Source organism: Ctenopharyngodon idella, chromosome 20 (genome assembly GCF_019924925.1).
Source record: "Ctenopharyngodon idella isolate HZGC_01 chromosome 20, HZGC01, whole genome shotgun sequence".
In the NCBI taxonomy this organism is placed as follows: domain Eukaryota; kingdom Metazoa; phylum Chordata; class Actinopteri; order Cypriniformes; family Xenocyprididae; genus Ctenopharyngodon; species Ctenopharyngodon idella.
Window position 1 is genome coordinate 32,158,955 of NC_067239.1, and position 17,562 is coordinate 32,176,516.

At 34.5% G+C, this 17,562-nt stretch overlaps 1 protein-coding gene across 4 annotated transcripts in view; it reads right to left on the reverse strand.

The window, feature by feature from the left end:
* Positions 1 to 1,154: 1,154 nt before the first annotated feature.
* ppp2r5cb (protein phosphatase 2, regulatory subunit B', gamma b) overlaps positions 1,155 to 17,562 on the reverse strand; it is a 31,398-nt gene continuing 14,990 nt past the window's right edge. For 2 of the 4 annotated variants that reach the window (XM_051874270.1, XM_051874273.1), the window contains 13 exons: positions 17,301 to 17,500; positions 14,463 to 14,573; positions 13,264 to 13,356; positions 11,815 to 11,945; positions 11,465 to 11,524; positions 9,937 to 10,045; positions 9,381 to 9,434; positions 8,949 to 9,119; positions 8,720 to 8,847; positions 5,627 to 5,728; positions 5,474 to 5,546; positions 5,182 to 5,298; positions 1,155 to 2,842 (listed from right to left, as the gene is read on the reverse strand). In XM_051874270.1, coding sequence (XP_051730230.1) covers positions 2,708 to 2,842; positions 5,182 to 5,298; positions 5,474 to 5,546; positions 5,627 to 5,728; positions 8,720 to 8,847; positions 8,949 to 9,119; positions 9,381 to 9,434; positions 9,937 to 10,045; positions 11,465 to 11,524; positions 11,815 to 11,945; positions 13,264 to 13,356; positions 14,463 to 14,573; positions 17,301 to 17,500 — 1,484 coding nt within the window. In that variant the 3' untranslated portion in view covers positions 1,155 to 2,707. Of the gene's footprint in view, positions 2,843 to 4,606; positions 4,647 to 5,181; positions 5,299 to 5,473; positions 5,547 to 5,626; positions 5,729 to 8,719; positions 8,848 to 8,948; positions 9,120 to 9,380; positions 9,435 to 9,936; positions 10,046 to 11,464; positions 11,525 to 11,814; positions 11,946 to 13,263; positions 13,357 to 14,462; positions 14,574 to 17,300; positions 17,501 to 17,562 lie in introns of all 4 variants that reach the window. The other 2 variants (XM_051874272.1, XM_051874271.1) reach the window with 2 other exon arrangements.

Consider the following 17,562-nt stretch of genomic DNA (forward strand, 5'->3'; position numbering starts at 1 on the left):
AAAAGAGGAAAAAAAATAGAGATTGATAACGGCAGTCAGAAGAGAGAAAGATGTAATTTTTACCGTCACTTCCACAGCCGCTGTATTAGAAACACCCTCACAGCAGAGTTAACTAGTTTTTTGTAATTTAGTGCAATGGTAATATAATACTAAGTATAGTGTTATAAATGTACATAAATTAAAAAAAAAAAAAAAAATGAAAATATAAAAAACTTTGCAGGATTTACGATATTGATGACCGTTAAAATGCGTCATCACAGTCTGTGAAAAGGGTCTCTGTCATTATTATTTTTTTTGGTGAACTTAAAGTATGATTGAAGGAAACCACACGGTGGCACAGCAGGGCAGGAAACGCTGTATTATATATATATATATATATATATATACACACACACACACACACACACATATACATATAGCCTAGCAGTAACTTTTCATTATTTAATGCAATACTGTGAAATTTTTTCAAGTCATTTCGTGGACTTTACATCAATGTTATTTTATCATCGAGATACTAGTTTTTAATAAATATTTTGAAAGTTTCCTCTAGGTTTTGTCATTTTTTGTTAGTTTAATGTTTTTATATAGTTGCATTTGTAATTTGTATGTAGTTAATTTCAGTTTTGGTTATTGTAGTACATAAAGTTATATATTTACTTCAGTTAGCATTTATTTTATTTCAAGTCACAATTTTTTTTTTTTTTTTTAGTTTGTTTTAACTAGAATAACCCTTGTTTATATTTGCTTGAAAACACTAAATAATGATCTTTAAGCACTATTTTATAGGGTGGATCACACAAAATTCTTCATGCCAAAATTAAAATAAAACATTTACATAATAATCGTTAAGAGAATGAAGATTTTTTTGTATTGTAAAATGTTTACAACAATTAAGCACATTTTCCCAATAAAGTTATAATCACAGCTGAAATTTTCAAAAATTAAAAATGAAATGTTCACCACCCACTTTTATGTTCAATTATGAAGAGCTTCTATCAAATGATTTCTGCACTCACAATCCAAAAATCCATTCAAACTAAAAGTGAGAATACCTAAGGATTGTACGCGGTGGATGAGAAGTGTCTTCAAAATCTTAAAATATAACTGTCAAAGGTAATACAAACACATACACTCAACAGAATACAATGAACACGTTCTTCTAAGATGAAAATATAAAACACGTTTTCTTTATTTCCTGTATATAGACATATACCACTTGAGATTTGGAGAAAAGCACATATGAAGGCTATTTTATGATGATCTCATCAGACAGCTGAATGCAGAGACAGAAAAGTTCTCAATTACAAAGAGTAAAAAAAAAAAAAAACATTAGAAATTAAACTCTAAACATTTCTAACGCAGTTACAGAAGTCTGTCAAACACCAACTGTCTGCAAGTGGCTAATAACGGTTTTCATCTGTACACAAGAAAATTTGTACAAAATAAGAGATCTACCATTCAATAATAGATGGATCATAACAGTACATAATATGTACAATATCAGATGAAGCCATTTAGTAGGGGGATGCATACTAAAGGACACTTTGCTGTTGTATTTTTCTTTCATGAAACGAAACGGAAAGTGAAATTCACCACAATAAAAGCTTCCAGCAGGAAAAAAGTTATGCTATCGACACCGGCATTTTCTGGAGGAGAAATTAATCTTTCATAGACTATGTTTTTAGCACTACAGCCAAAAGATAAGAGGAAGGAATTTAAATTAAAAACAGAGAAAGGCTGGGAGAGAGAAAAATAATGCATTCGTCTATATCTAGTTAAATTTGCACATTCAAATCGAACATCAACAAGCATCAACAAGGGCCGAGAATAAAAACCTGCAAGCGTCTTAAAAAAATCATGTCACGGACATACAGGAAACGCAGAAAGAGAACTGCACCGTAGCTCCAACCGAATGGAAGTTCAAACAATGGTTCAGAGGGATTCGCTGTGAGCGAAACGAACGCAGTTCAGTTCAAGTTTATCAGGAGAAGTTTTCTGACTTTTGTTGGGCGAAACGCATTTTGACGTCGCGTGTATGAAGCCAAAGTAGCAAATTTCAGACTAAAAATAAAAGGTTTCCTTTATCTAAAAAGGCACTCTATGCAAACGAAGGCTCGGTCAGAAAAACGCACACGTAACTGGGTTTAATACGTTTAATATTGCCTGTTGGGAAAAAGAAATTAACCACCATAAGGCCATTTCACCATTGTTTGAACAACCAAAATCTCCCCGGACGAACTTATTGCCAAGTTTCTTGACAAAAACGGAAGGGTACTTGCACTGGCGAGTGACGGACCATATCATCGCAGACTAAAATGACAGTTCATACATAAAAGACACAGAAAGAAAGCGAGACGTCGGCCCAAAAATCAGCGCTGCTCTCTCGGCCCTCCGAACAACCTGAGAATCGATCGCTCGCTCCGAACGCAGTCGCGTCAAGTGCTCTTCCAGTTGGTGCAGAGGCACGTAACAGCTTAAAAGAAGGAAAGCAGAAGAAGACGGACCCGAGGGTGAGACGGGACTAGATTAGCGCGGTTTGAGGGGGTCTGGATGGGGGACGGACTCCGGTGCGGTGGCTTCTGGAGGGCAGAACTGGCTGTGTGTGTTTGTGGGTCACACCGGGGCCGTCCTGCGCCGCTGCTGCCGTCGGTGCCGAACGCGACGGGGCGAGACTGGGCTGGGTTTGGTTCTGGGCGTCTGTGGTCCTCTAGTGGCTGTCCTGGGTGCCGATCATGTCCTCGGCGCGCCGGTGCGTCTCCAGGGCCTTCATCATGGACGTGTCCTGAGGAAGCTCGGACTTGCGGCGCATCAGGGGCCGTTCCTTACGCTGGTCTCTGTGGAGCTGCGCAGAGAGAATGAAACACCATGAAATCACAGTCGCAACTGCAGTCTGACCTGTAAAATATAGCTTTAGATTTTACTAAACTAAATATGATTTTACTGTGTTTGTCAAATTGACAAAACGGTCAACTCAACCAGAGGTCCCTGGCTCAAATTTTTGATTTTGTTAAGTTTTTCTGAAGAAAGACAAACATAAATAGTGATGAGAGGCAAAATATTAAATGTCACAGATGTGTATTTACTGAGTAATCCACTATTTTGTAGAGGAGAGTCAAAATTACAATTTTCACCTGAGATTTGGAGTCAAATTAGAGGAGTGTAAAAATGACTTTAGAAAGATGCAGCATCATTATTTTATTTTTACACAGAGATTGGTAGATCTATTAGTAAAATCTGTTGACTTTATCAATCTTTGTTTCATTATATGCCAACAGTGACAGCTCAAAAATGGCAGAAAAGCACTTCTTGCGTTTTTATGCCTCAAGTTTACATACCTGTAACTCAAGAAGTATTCAAGATATCTTAATATCCTTCTGGATTCTCATTCTTAATAAACTTTCCTTTTGAAATCTTCATTTTCAAGGCCCTATATAGTTCAGTCCAAAAGATACAGGGATCTCAAAGTGAAACATGTGGTTTTCGATCACTGAAAATGCGTAAAATTCAAGAATTTGAACATGGAGCTGCTTTGAGATTCTCATATCTATTGGACTGAACTATATAGGGCCTTGAAAATGAAGATCTCAAAAGGAAAGTTTATTAAGAATGAGAATTTAGGAAGATATTAAGATATCTTGAATACTTTTAGAGTTACAGGCATGATAACTTTAGAAAAGGAATATTTATGGCACTCAAACGTATGCTCTATGCAAATGAGTTGATAGAAAAACACGAGATACAATTCTAGTTTCAACATTATTTGTTCTTCAGATATTCCTCTTTAAAAGAAAAAAATATCAGCTGTATGAAAAGTAAACCAATTGTGGTTTTTGACCACTGAAAATATGTACAATTTACTCATGGAGCCACATTAAGATCTCTGGGATTGAACCATCGAGGGCCTTTAAAATGAAGATTTCAAAAGGAAAGTTTATTAAGAACCAGAATCTGAAAGGATATTAAGATATCTTTAATACTTCTTGAGTTACAGGCATGCAAACTTGAGGCAAAAACCGCAAGAAATGCTTTTCTGCCATTTTTGAGCTGTCACTGTTGGCATATAATGAAACAAAGATTGATAAAGTCAACAGATTTTACTAATAGATCTACCAATCTCTGTGTGAAAATAAAATAATGATGCTCCATCTTTCTAAAGTCATTTTTACACCCTCTAATTTGGCTCCAAATCTCAGGTGAAAATTGTCATTTTGATCCTCCTCTACAAAATAGTGGATTACTCAGAAAATACACATCTGAGACATTTAATATTTTGCCTCTCATCACTATTTATGTTTGTCTTTGTACAGAAAAAATATTAACAAAATCAAAAATTTGAGCGGGGGAAATTTCCAAAACTTGTTTGATTTGACACAGAATGACCCAAAAGCAGTTATTTATGCCCATACAGATTGATTGAAAGCAGCTTCACAGTGATAAACAGGAAAATAACAGAATCAGTAAAGCAAACTTCACTGTAAAACAGCTCTATATAGTCATTATTCAGATCATTTCAGTTGAATATTTTATTTTCATCCAATAGTGTTATTAGATGTCTCTTAAAGGGATAGTTCACCCAAAAATGAAAATTCTGTCATCATTTACTCACCCTCAAGTTGTTCCAAACCTGTACGAGTTTCTTTCTTCTGCTGAACACAAAAAAAGATTGATTGTAACTAAATAGTTGTTGGGCACCATTGACTTCCATAGTATTTTTTTCCATACCATTGAAGTCAATGGTTCCCTGGTTACCGATATTCTTCAAAATATCTTCCTTTAGAAATTCATACAGGTTTGGAATAAATTAAGGGTGAGTAAATTATGACAGAATTTTCACTTTTGGCATTTTTCCGTTTAAAACAATTTAAAAAAAGTTCATATTCTAATTTAAAGTCAACATGAAACCAAATTGGCTATTTACACAAAGAAAACAGCTATTTTAAATTGTAATAATATTTCAAATTTTTACTGTATTTTTGATCAAATAAATGCAGCCTTGGTGAGCTTAAGATCTTAATCTTAATTATTTCAAACTTTTGACAGGTAGTGTACATTATATCTTTGAACAGAATATATATTTACAGGTTCATTTACACAGAAAAATAAAATTATTTCACTATTTTTACTGTATTTTTGATCAGATAACCTTGGTTAGCAGAAAAGACTTATTTAAAGCCCTTTTACCTGAGTGGCTTCTTCTTCTACGGTCTTTTTTAGCATCATGACATCATCAATTGTCGGCCCGTCCGTCTCCATGTCCATCGGACTGCTGAGGCTGGAGGAGTCGATGTACATGAGAAACTAAAGCAGAAACAACCATTACTAAAACTATTCTATAAATAACAGGAGGAGTAATAAAGATGTAATATTTCATATGAAATAAATGACTGAAATGTCTATTATATAAGCTGTGTTATTTGCAGATCTGGGTTCTTCATGCCCACACGAGTAAAACCGCGGTATCAGAGCTGTTTACCTGTGGGTTTGATTTGGCGAGATTCTCGATCTTTATCCACGCCTCCTCGCGCTCTTTCCACTTCGCCTTTTCTCTAATTTTTCACAGAGAAAGGAAAAATTTAGCAACACGCAGGAGAACATCAGTGTGAAACTCTGAGTAAGTGCTTCCTACTTGTTCTTCTCTGCTCTGAACTGCTGCGTACAGTCGTCAAACAGCTTCTGATTCATCTCCATGAACAGCTTCAGAGCATTATAGATCAGCCCGTGGATCGTCCTGACAACAAGAAGAGGAACCGCTGTTTATTCATTATATGACAATGTCAAAATCTCTTCATCAAACAGTGTGTTAGAATGATTTCTGAAGGATCATGTGACACTGAAAACTGCAGTAATGATGCTAAAAATTCAGCTTTGATCACAGGAATAAATTACACTTTACTATATATTCACATAGAAAACAGCTGATTTACATTTTAATAATATTTCACAATTTTATTTATTTATTTTTGGTATTTTTAAATCGAATAAATGCAGCCTTGGGGAGCAGAAGAGACTTCTTTTAAAAACATTAAAAATCTTATGCTTATATACTCTTCTTTACCAAAAAGTCATAAATTAGTTTTATATGTAGTTTTTTTATTTTCCACCCTCTCTGATCTTTGCGGTTAAACAGGTTGTTTGTAGTCCTTCAATAAGACCTCTATATGTAAATGAGCTCTCTTATAATTGGCCAGCCTCTTTGCATGTGAAAAGACCCTTCAAAATGGGTTACATTTTGAGTTACTCATTTATTTATTTATTTTTTTACAGGGGTTGCTGCACATTTTTAAAGTCAAATTTAAGGCTTTTTAAGACCTTTTTAAGACCTGAAAAAATAAAAATGAATACTATACATTAGGGGTGTGCAATATTGACAGATTTTATCTCGATATTTTTAAAGTCGTTTCAAAAGCAATATTTGCCACCTTAAATTGATTTCCAGGGGCATTTTTACCTACATAACAGGGCTTCAGACAAAAAAATTCATTAAGGAGGTTCATTAACAGGTGCCAAAGAATTTTTTTAAGAGCCACACAACAATTTAAATCACTTACTTTTAGTCATCCTGTTGTGTTTATATATCTCCCCTTTACAGTTTCAGCTTTTTCATCTGGTGTCTTTTCTGGGAAATGAATGTCACTATTTTCACTTAATACTATTATAGTTTTTGTTAATATTTTGAATCCGATTAGATTTTTATGTTTTCTCCTTTCATTTTTTAAGTTTTAATTTTTTGTTGTTTTTAAACATGTCTGTTTAGTTTGCATAGATTTTTATTTTAGTATTAACATTTATTTCAAGCAATTAAAAAATGTTTTTAATGGTTTTAGTTAACTATAATAACCCTGATGCTAGTAAAATCTTTATATTGAATAATATGTGTCAAATAATATTCTTAGTCCTTCCTTCCTGAAGCTACAACAGTTTACTTTCAATCAAATGAAAATAAATATAAATATACGGAAATAAATATATTAAATTTGGTTTGTGTAACCAAATAACAAACACGGGCAATTGATATACATACTGCTTGACTTTGATTACTTTGAAATACAGCGGGACTCTTATTTTGAAATGTCTGTGCTTTACTTTTGCTGCTCATTCAAGTTCAGATGAGGATTAAAAAAGTACGTTGCTACTGTTTACAAAAGAGCCGGTTTCCCCTTTTGAATGATGAATATAGATGAATTTATATGAAGAAATAGGCAGTTGTCTCCTTTACGCAGGAGCAGAACGGTGTGTTCAAATGCAGCTGTTCTGCACTGACGCAGGCGACAACACAGTCAGCTTTCATCAGCTCTAGTTCTTTGGCGTCTGTTTGGTGTGTGAAATTTTTCCCTACCTGTTCATATAACTCATATGCGCTTTAACTCAGTGAAACATTCACACGCAGCATCTCATTTAATTACGTCAACACAGCAAATGATGTGATAGGCTACTGGTCACAGAACATGCAAATAACATGCAAATTTTACAGTCATAACGTGTGAATTTGTATGGTCACCAATGGCAAAAATATCACTCGCAAATTAATATTTTTAGTCGCAAATGCGACCGTTTTAGGCGCAGTCTGGAGCCCTGCATAATGGCATTTTTCTAAACTTATTAGATGTATGCATCACCTTTTAGGTCAAATTCTAACATTCAAATTAAATTCTATTAGAATAATAGCACAGTATAGGGCTGTTACTAATCAAATGAAATCATTATCAACAAAACCCATCTTTGCAATGCAGAGGTGACACAGAAGCAGCATGAGAAGTGGCATGACACAGCATTTACAATTTGTCTACATAAATTTCATAATTCATAAAATTATTTTAACTTTTTAATTAAAAGTACTTTTGAAAAACTGAACTGACAGTAGGGGGCAGCAAGTCACTGTCTTAATGAGCGAGTCATTCATTCAACCGATTCATTCAAACGACTGATTCATTTAGAAACCAAACAAGCGACCGTCTTTATTGTCTGTCTGTCGCACGGAGACTGTTGTGCTGTTAAATTAACTTATTGTTAATTTAACTGTTGTATAAAATAAATATCACATTTGCAATCGTGCTGATTTGAGGAAAACGGCACTCTTGCTCGTGTGATATTGTATAACTACATCATATCATATGATATAATTATGAGACAAAAACTCATCAGGGCAAAAATGCCCATGTATCTTGAATTTTGAGGGGATATAACTGCATACATCATGCAATGAAAGCGTGAGTGACAAACTCAATGTCAGCTCGCACATAATCGTTAAAACATATAATTACGATATCATCATAGACATACTTATCACACACCCCTACGCACATAAAGAATGAACTTACAACGGTTACTGAACTGACATTTACCCATTTTCTTCTGCTTTCTCTTCCTTTTGTGTGCAGAAGACCTTAGCCTACGTTATACGCTGTGGTAAATGCCGCGAGGCCCACGAATTGTCACGTGAACAAGCAAATCCACAAAGAAAAATAAAATGTACACTAATTAGATAGTTTTAATTTGGTAAATGATTTAGATATGTCTAAGTCAAAATTTCATCTAAAATTTAAGACCTCTCATAAGTAATGTTTATGGCCTTAAATTTTAAAAATTTAATTTAAGACTTCTTTTTAAGGATCCGCGGGACTGTTTTACCATATCAGTCAATATTCTCAATAATCAGTGGGGTGGTAGTTCACCAAAATAAGCCTTAGCTGCAGCTGAACTTGTAAACAGTGTGACTCACTTATTCCAGTGGGTTTTGGAGTTTCGGTACAGCGACGGGAACATGATGGGCAGGATCCTCGCAGCGTTGTCACTGATTAAACTCATGATGTACTCGTTGTTCCAGTAGTAGAGAGCTCGCTCTGCAACCTGAGGATCACACACACATGTAAACGAGGTGGAATGACATTTTACTTTCTGCTTTAATTACTGGCTTATTTAATGTGATACGTCTGTCAGGGTGAGCAGACCTGGAAATGTGGACTGGAGACGCATTTGGCCAGCTGTCTAAAGAGCGGCTCCATCACTTTGACAAACTCAGAGGGCTCGATGACGTCCAGAATCTCTTCCAGCTCGTTCAGAAACATCACTTCCTTTGGACTGTGAGTCTTTGGCCAGTACTTTAGAAGAGCCATCACCACCTGACAAACAAACATCAAATATGAAGCCCACATATGCTGGTTAAAACTAGCTGGTGTTACAGTCGTACAGATCTGGAACAACATAATTGACGACAGAAATGTATGAAAGAATCACCCAAAAACACATACATACACTAAAAACCAGCTCTGCCTCTCTTTTAAGCAGGAATAACAACACGAACACATGTTCATAAAGCAGTTACAGCTTTATAAGAGCTGACAGAATACAGAAAGTGAACACAAGATGGTGCTGAAACCCACCGGCTCAGTAAGCGTGCTGTCCTTCTCTAGAAACTGCACCACACAGTAAGCCAGCTGAAACATCACAACATCAGGGTCACTGACAAACCACAACCATCACAATTAAAATACTCTTCATATCGCTCCACAAAAATGAGGAGCAAGACATTATATTTTGGGTAAAGAAAATAAAACCTTTTTTAGAATCATTAAGTTATTTTTTTTTTTATATTAGGACATTATTTTTATGAAAATTCTCAATAATACATATGGATGTTTCACTTTTGAGTTTGTTTGTAATTCCAATTTTACTCAATGAACATCTTTCTTAATGCTGAATTCAAGTAATACAAGACAACTACAATTTTCTTTTTAATAAATATTAATGCATTTACATATATATTTGAATTTTTATTTTTTAACCACAGTACACATGAAAAATATATGAAAAATGTGCTTAGTTAGAATGAAACAAACAGATCTTCTGCATTATTTCTAATTGTATCTTAAGCTACAAAAATACAATTAAAAAAAAAATAAAATAAATCAATAAATCATGTACACACAGTAGTCGTACCTGTGGGTGATAAACACTGAGTGACTTCACTTTATGCAAAGGTAACAAAACTTTTAAAAGGAAGATTTTGTGCTCTTCTTTCAGCGGTAAGGCAAAGCCGTTGATTATGCTGGTGGGAAAGAGAAAGAAAGAGACATGGATCATTCTGAAACAGAAAATAATTACAAAGACTTCATCATGAATGAGGCTCGAGACGCACTAAAACTCAGAACGAACGTCAGATCATGAATGACTCGATAATATGAACACAGGAAGGTCGACAGCAGAGTAAACACGACTAACATGTATGTTAACTGTAAACCAGTGTTTGAAACCACTAATACACGGCCTCAAGTGTCTTACCGCTCTCATAAAACTTATGATGAAGACACCAATAGCGTCATTATGATACATAACTTCCAGTAAGTAGATCATTAACCTAAGGTTATGCCATATCAGTTGCCATTTCGCCAAAGAACATAGTGATTTGTATTGAAGCTTGTTTCCGCCGTGGAATAAAAATTTGAAAAAAGATAAGAGAATTTATTTCTTGCAACCCTGAATTTACGTCTCGCAATTGAGAGTTTACATCTCACAATACTAAATTTAAGACTCGCAATTCCGACTTTACGTCTCGCAATTCCGACTTTACGACTCGCAATTCCGACTTTACATCTTGTAATTCCGACTTTACATCTTGTAATTCCGACTTTACATCTCGCAATTCCGACTGTCTCGCAATCAACTTTACGTCTCGCAATTCCGACTTTACATCTCGCAATTGAGTTTCTCGCAATCCCGACTTTGCGACTCGCAATTCGACTCGCAATTGAGAGTTTATATCTCGCAATTCCGACTTTGTCTCACAGTTCTGACTTTACGACTCGCAATTCCGACTTTACATCTTGTAATTCCGACTTTACATCTCGCAATTGAGTTTATTTCTCGCAATCCCAACTTTACGTCTCGCAATTCCGACTTTACATCTCGCAATTGAGTTTCTCGCAATCCCGACTTTGCGACTCGCAATTCGCCTTTACATCTTGCAATCCCGACTTTACGACTCACAATTCCAACTTTACATCTTGCAATTCTGACTTTACATCTCGCAATTGAGTTTATTTCTCGCAATTCCGAATTTACGGCTCGCAATTCCGAATTTACGGCTTGCAATTCTGACTTTGTGTCTCAAAATTCAGACTTTACATCTCACAAGTCCGACTTTACATCTCACAAGTCCGACTTTACATCTCACAATGCCGACTTTACATCTAGTATTCCCGCCTTTACTACATGCAGTTCCGACTTGTGGATCTTGCGAGTCAGAATTCTGAGAAAAAAGTTTGAGAGAGAAAAAGTAGCGGTTACCTTTTTTGTTTTTTATTCTGAGGCAGAAAAAAGATTCCATAGATTTGGCACAATAATACTGCATCAAATTAGCTGTGTGTGTGTGTGTGTGTGTGTGTGTAACAGTAACAGCTTCAATGTTGCTCATCCCATCAGATTTGAGAGCAGAGATAGATTTTATTCAGGAAAAAATGTTTCATACCTTCCTAATATTTCCAGTAGTTCGGCTATTCCGTTATGATGCTCTGTTTCATAGATGAACCTGCATGGAGATAAAAATCAGATAATCTGCAGAACAATAATTATAACAGAAAACCCATAATACACACAGCAGGCTCTTTAAAAGTCATGGAATCAAAATAGACTCTTCATTAAAATAAGTTCACATTATTCCAAAGGGGAAAAAAAATATTTCAAAACATCAAACTGTTTCTGAAACAACATTTCATCTAATGTAATCAAGGTCATGTGGGCAGTAAAACAATATTAATTAATTTCATCATCTGGATGTTATACAGTTATACAGTTATTCTAAGATCACATGAGTCTCACCTATAGAAAATATTATTAATCTGTTTCCTGATGTAAGCTCTGAGACCCAGGAACTTTCCGTAGATGCGGTGGAGAGTCGTCTTCAGAAAGTCACGCTCTCGAGGGTCTTCACTATCGAACAGCTCCAGGAGCTGCAATCAAATCACACACCAAACATCAATCGATTTCACTTATAGAATGCTGAATTAATAGGTATGAAACAGCTTCACAAACCACACAGAATCATTATTTCTGTCTTACAATCATTCAGATGATCACAGTAGTACTGGGATAAAAGTTTATAGTTCAGATATAAACACTGATGTCTACAGTAGAGATCAAAATAGAGTAAAAAACCTTCTGAAAGAAACTTGATGCTTCAAATAATGATTGAATCATTACATCGTTACACACACAAGTGACTGTTAAAAAAATGTATTTGTCATTGAATCAAGAGATTCATTCAAAAATGCTGATTCATCCAGTAATGAAACAAGTGAAGTCTTTATGAGTGAGTCATTGAATCATTCATTAAAATTGATTTTTTTAAAGAAAATAATTAATCCAAATTATTAAATATTTGCAGCAATTAACATTTTGTCAGAACCTCCAGTAAATTGCATGTTTTGATTAGTTCTCTTCTCAGAATCTTGGGAGAATCGTGATCTCCATTTTAAACAAGAAAATTATGATTGTCAATTTACCCAGAATCATGCAGCTCTACTGCACAATGTTAGCATCTGTTGATTTTGAGGTTTTTTTCCTTACACCTATAGCACATATGACTCATCTGTGTCTCGCACACCGTGTTGTAATTACCATAATTACAAGACTTCAACTTGTAAAAAGTGTTCACTTCCTCACAGAGCTCATAATTAATATAACTGATTGAATAAACGCTGCAAAACAACAGTCTCAGAAGTTATTAAAAATGCTACAGCGTGTTCACATATGTATATATTTGATGCACAATGTCTGTGCAGTTATTTGTGCATTAAATTATTGCTGTCACAGGATATGCATGTATTTGTGTAATTTACAGTGAGCTTGTATAATATATTTGATGATTTTGTTGCATGTAACAGTGAAGTGCAGCATGCATTTGTGGGAATCTTTAATGCTTTTAACTCAATGAGAGCAAAATAAAACTCTTGTTCTCCACTTTTGGAGCATTTTTCAAAACTAAAACACGGTTTCATGACCCTTTAAAACTAACATTATTATTGAGGGTAACACACACAAATGCATTAAATACAGCAAACTTACAATATATTAATGCAGGGAAATAGAAACTCTCACACTGAATAAGTATATTAATTTAAACTGCTATGTGCACATGATATTTGGAGTCCTGCACATGCATTTTGCATTTTTAAGACCAACGATTAATTGATTTTCAATGCCAGTTGATTACAGAAAATCTAAGACAAACTAAACCTGAACACATATGACGAGTTCATTTCAACATACCTGCAACACAAACTTCTGGTCGATGTATTTCTTAGCTATGTTGGGTTGAAAGTCTGGTGACTCTAAAAACCTCAGGAAAAATTCATAGACGAGCTGTGGAAAGAAAAATAAGTACTCATTTAGTGGCCACTTTTATCCAAAGCACAGAACACTTATTCTTAAACATTTTTTATTATATTTTATATTATATAATAATAATAATTTCATGACAATTAAGCACATTTTACCCCCCCAAATATTTTTTATTTTTGTATTAAAGAAAAAACTAATGCGTCCACTTAATTACACACATTATTCTCAATTATATGATTTTATTAATGTATTACAGTAAAAACTTTACTTAAAGCCTTTATATATAATGCATTAGATGTATTTTTAATGTATAAATTATGCACCTTATAATGCATTGTATGATCTCATGAATAACTGTAACCACAGTTATAATATATCATAATACTAATCTATTAATTTAACACACTTTTAGAAAGTATAATGCATTAAAACACAACAAACAACCAGTTTCAGATGTAACAAGGAATCTGCAAATATTATGATGCATTTCAACTTTGCTTAAAATTATTTATGAAAAGATATAATGCATTTAACACCTTTATAATGCATTATACATAAAGGCTTCAAGTAAAGTGTTACCAAACAATATAATTAATTATAAATGATTTTATTAAATTAACAAATAAAAGTGATACTATGATGTATACATACAATTTAAATAAAACAGGCCTATATATAATGCCATTTAGAAGTTTGAGGTCAGTAAGATTTTTAATGTTTTTGAGAGAAGTCTCTTCTGCGTTTATTTGATTAAAAATACAGTAAAAATTGTGAAATATTATTAGAATGTAAAACAGCTGTTTTCTATGTGAATATATAGTAAAGTGTAATTTATTCCTGTGATCAAAGCTGAATTTTCAGCATCATTACTCCAGTCTTTAGTGTCACATGATCCTTCAGAAATCATTCTAATATGATGATTTGCTTCTCAAGAAACATTTCTGATTATTATCAATGTTGAAAACAGTCATATTTTTGTGGAAACTGTGATACATTTTATTTTTCAGGATTCTTTGATGAATAGAAAGTTCAAAAGAACAGCGTTTATTTGAAACAGAAACATTATAAATGTCTTTACTGCAACTTTTGTTCAGTTTAACGCATCCTTGCTGAATAAAAGTGTTCACCTGCAGGTGTGGCCAAGCTGCCTCTAACGTGGGTTCATCCTCCTCTGGATCGAACTCTGCGCCGGTTGGGTTGGATGATGGTGGTAACGTCCGAAACATGTTGATTGCAAACTGAAATGGACAAGAGTGTGTACATAGATTTATAATCAGTTCCATGATTACAGTTTCAAGAACAGACATATACTAATTTCTGTACAAACTTTCTGGAGGTCTTTATCAACTAACCAGCGCTGGTTGATTAATGAATCGTGGCACAGATGAATCATAAGAAAAGGTTTTAATCCTCCCGATCGCAGCACTTTGAAGTTCTTGGCTTTAATCATCAAAGTGTGTGTGTTTTTAAGGGGAAATGTGCTTGAGAACATATTATCATGCTTATTTCGCAAGTCCATTTGCACTTCGATAGGCCGCGGCTTAACATCAGCTGCAGGCTCTAATAAATATCAAAGAGATGTAATTCAGCGCTGGAATAACTGCAGCTGGCAGAAGCACCGAGGCCAACGGCAGGTCAATCGACTCTCTGGTGCTAAACGCAAAGCTCTCGGCCAAAAACGGCCCCTTAAAAGGATGGCAAAACGACAGATCTGATTTGGAGGAGCCAACAGATTTGCCCAAACGCTCAACACCACCTTGTATGGCCGAGCCACGCGTGTCAGTGGTTTATATACTGTTCACGTTCACCGGAAAGAAGCTTTCCGCTGTGCCTTCACTGCATCATCATATCAATTCTTCTCTTATTCACGCTTCTCAAATAAATTTTTATTAGAATCTTTTTTTTTTTTTTTACTGCTTAATCATCTGCTATTATTTTGAAATCCAATATAAATATAAAAATATAATATGAAAAGCATTTAATAATCTTAATTTCCTAATGTTAATTAATACATTATTAAAATTAAAAGTGTCAATATTAATATGTTCATTGATTCTTGAGATAAGGGACACTTAAGGTAGTACACAGAAGGTAGTTTTTATTATTTAATAATACATTATTTTTAAACTGATATATTTGTAGACAAATGTCTCAGCTAATGAACCATGTAAGGGAACAGGTTTTTCTGAAAATGCTTTTTCTAAAAATGTACATTTATTCACTTTGGAACTTAATTTGTGTCAACTCCATCAGACGCATTAAAAAGCATGATATTTTAATTTGACCCATCTAACAAGAGTGTAAAGTCTTCAATTATGTAATAATGGTGTTCAGTAAAGGAGCTAAGTGAAAAAAATTAATTCTCTAATTTTTTTTTTCTTGGGTTAGAGTTATTATGAACAATCCAGTTCCTAAATTCCTTAATTCTCTAACCTCCTTTTTAATATTAAACATATATAACCAATGTACTTAGGTAAATCAGACATGATATCATGTAGTTCAGCTGATGTTTTAATATTTTAACACAATGAATTGAAAAAAGAATAAGGCATTTCCTTCAAAATTAACAAAAACCTTCACCTGACGGTGTTAAATACGGACAAATACTGTCCGTATTTTGACAAAAACTGACGGTGTTGACAAAGGTCTAGCTGGGGCCAAATATACAGTATATGTAAATAGGATTATGAAACAACATTAGAAGAATTCCCCATATGCAAAAAACATAAAGTCACATTAGACTTTTGATAGCACTTGTCAACCATCAGGCATAAAGAGTTGACATCTGACGGAGTTGACAAAATTTAAAGTTTTTCCTTCTTAACCACATGCTGTACAGTTGAGAACTTTTGTTTTCTTTCTTCAGTTGTAGCGCTCTTAATAAACAGATCAAAAATGCCAAGATTTATCCCACAACTATTTACAGAAACTATTACACGGGGATGACGGAGTTGACATGTTAAAGCTGTGACCACTGAAACTTCAACATTGTTTGTATAAAATATAAAAAAAATATAAAACTGCGTGTCCTGCTGTGAGATCCACAATGTGCAGGAAATAGTAAGTGCTCCTCAGAGGTAAAGATGACCATAACATTGCCTGATTTATTCAGAATTATAAAAAATCCTGACGGGGTTGACGCAAACTTTGATAGGCTTTTTTTTTTAAGGGAAAATATAATTCAAGTCTTACTTTTTGTATTGTTTGATATATTACAGATCTCTGCCTTTCAATTTAAATGTATATTTTTGAATTTGTTGCATTTTATACACTTTGTTTGGCAATTTTACATTGTGACCTCATGCTGAGGACAGGCTAAATTACATGTGTTTTAGAGCATGTATTTAAAATAATACTAACAAAATTATTTAAAAATAAAAGCAATGAATGTCCTGAGTATCCCGTTTTCCTTTAGATGTAATTTTTTGAAGTATTTTTATTTTGATGAATTTATTTTTAACATAAAGAGGGCTTTTGTGTGTAGGACATGTTTTGTCCCTTATCTCAAGAATCGGTGTGTTAATATTTAATGGACTTGAGCTAACAAGAACTAACAATGATGTTAACAAAGATTTGTTTTGCATTAATTATCACTATCTAACAATAAGCATTAACGTTACGAATGGGGACTTATTGTAAAGTGTTACCATTTTATTTCTTAATGATTATTTTTAAATAAAGCACTTTGTGTTTGAAATGAGCAACATAAATAGGACAAAATCAAGCCCCGCCCTACATTTGTTCTTGTTCCAGAAGTATTTCACTTGAATATGCGGCACAATAGGAAAGAAAACGAGTGAAACTTCCCTTTCATGCTGACTTCAAGCAGTTCAGGAACTTTCCTCTGGTTGCATAAGACACGTTTCATAAACTCTCTCTGAACGTTCGGGTGCTTTGTCTCAAATTGGATTTTGGAGACTTCAATGCTTCAAAACAGCGCTCAACGTGTGTTCGTGTGAGCTCACCATGTGAACCACCTCAGGATAGATGGGCTCGGTGATGACGTTCCTGTTGTGCGTGATGTACTCCACCATCTCGCTGAGCGCCGCCCGCTTCACCTCCTTCCATTTCAGGTCGCTCAGGGGGTCGGACACGAAGTCGAAGAGCACGCAGCACTGACGCAGCTTCTGCACGAACAATTTCTCCTGCTCGGCAGGAGGAACATCTGCAGCGACGGAGAAGAGGAGAATTAATCAAACACGACCATCTCAAAAACAACTGTTTTGA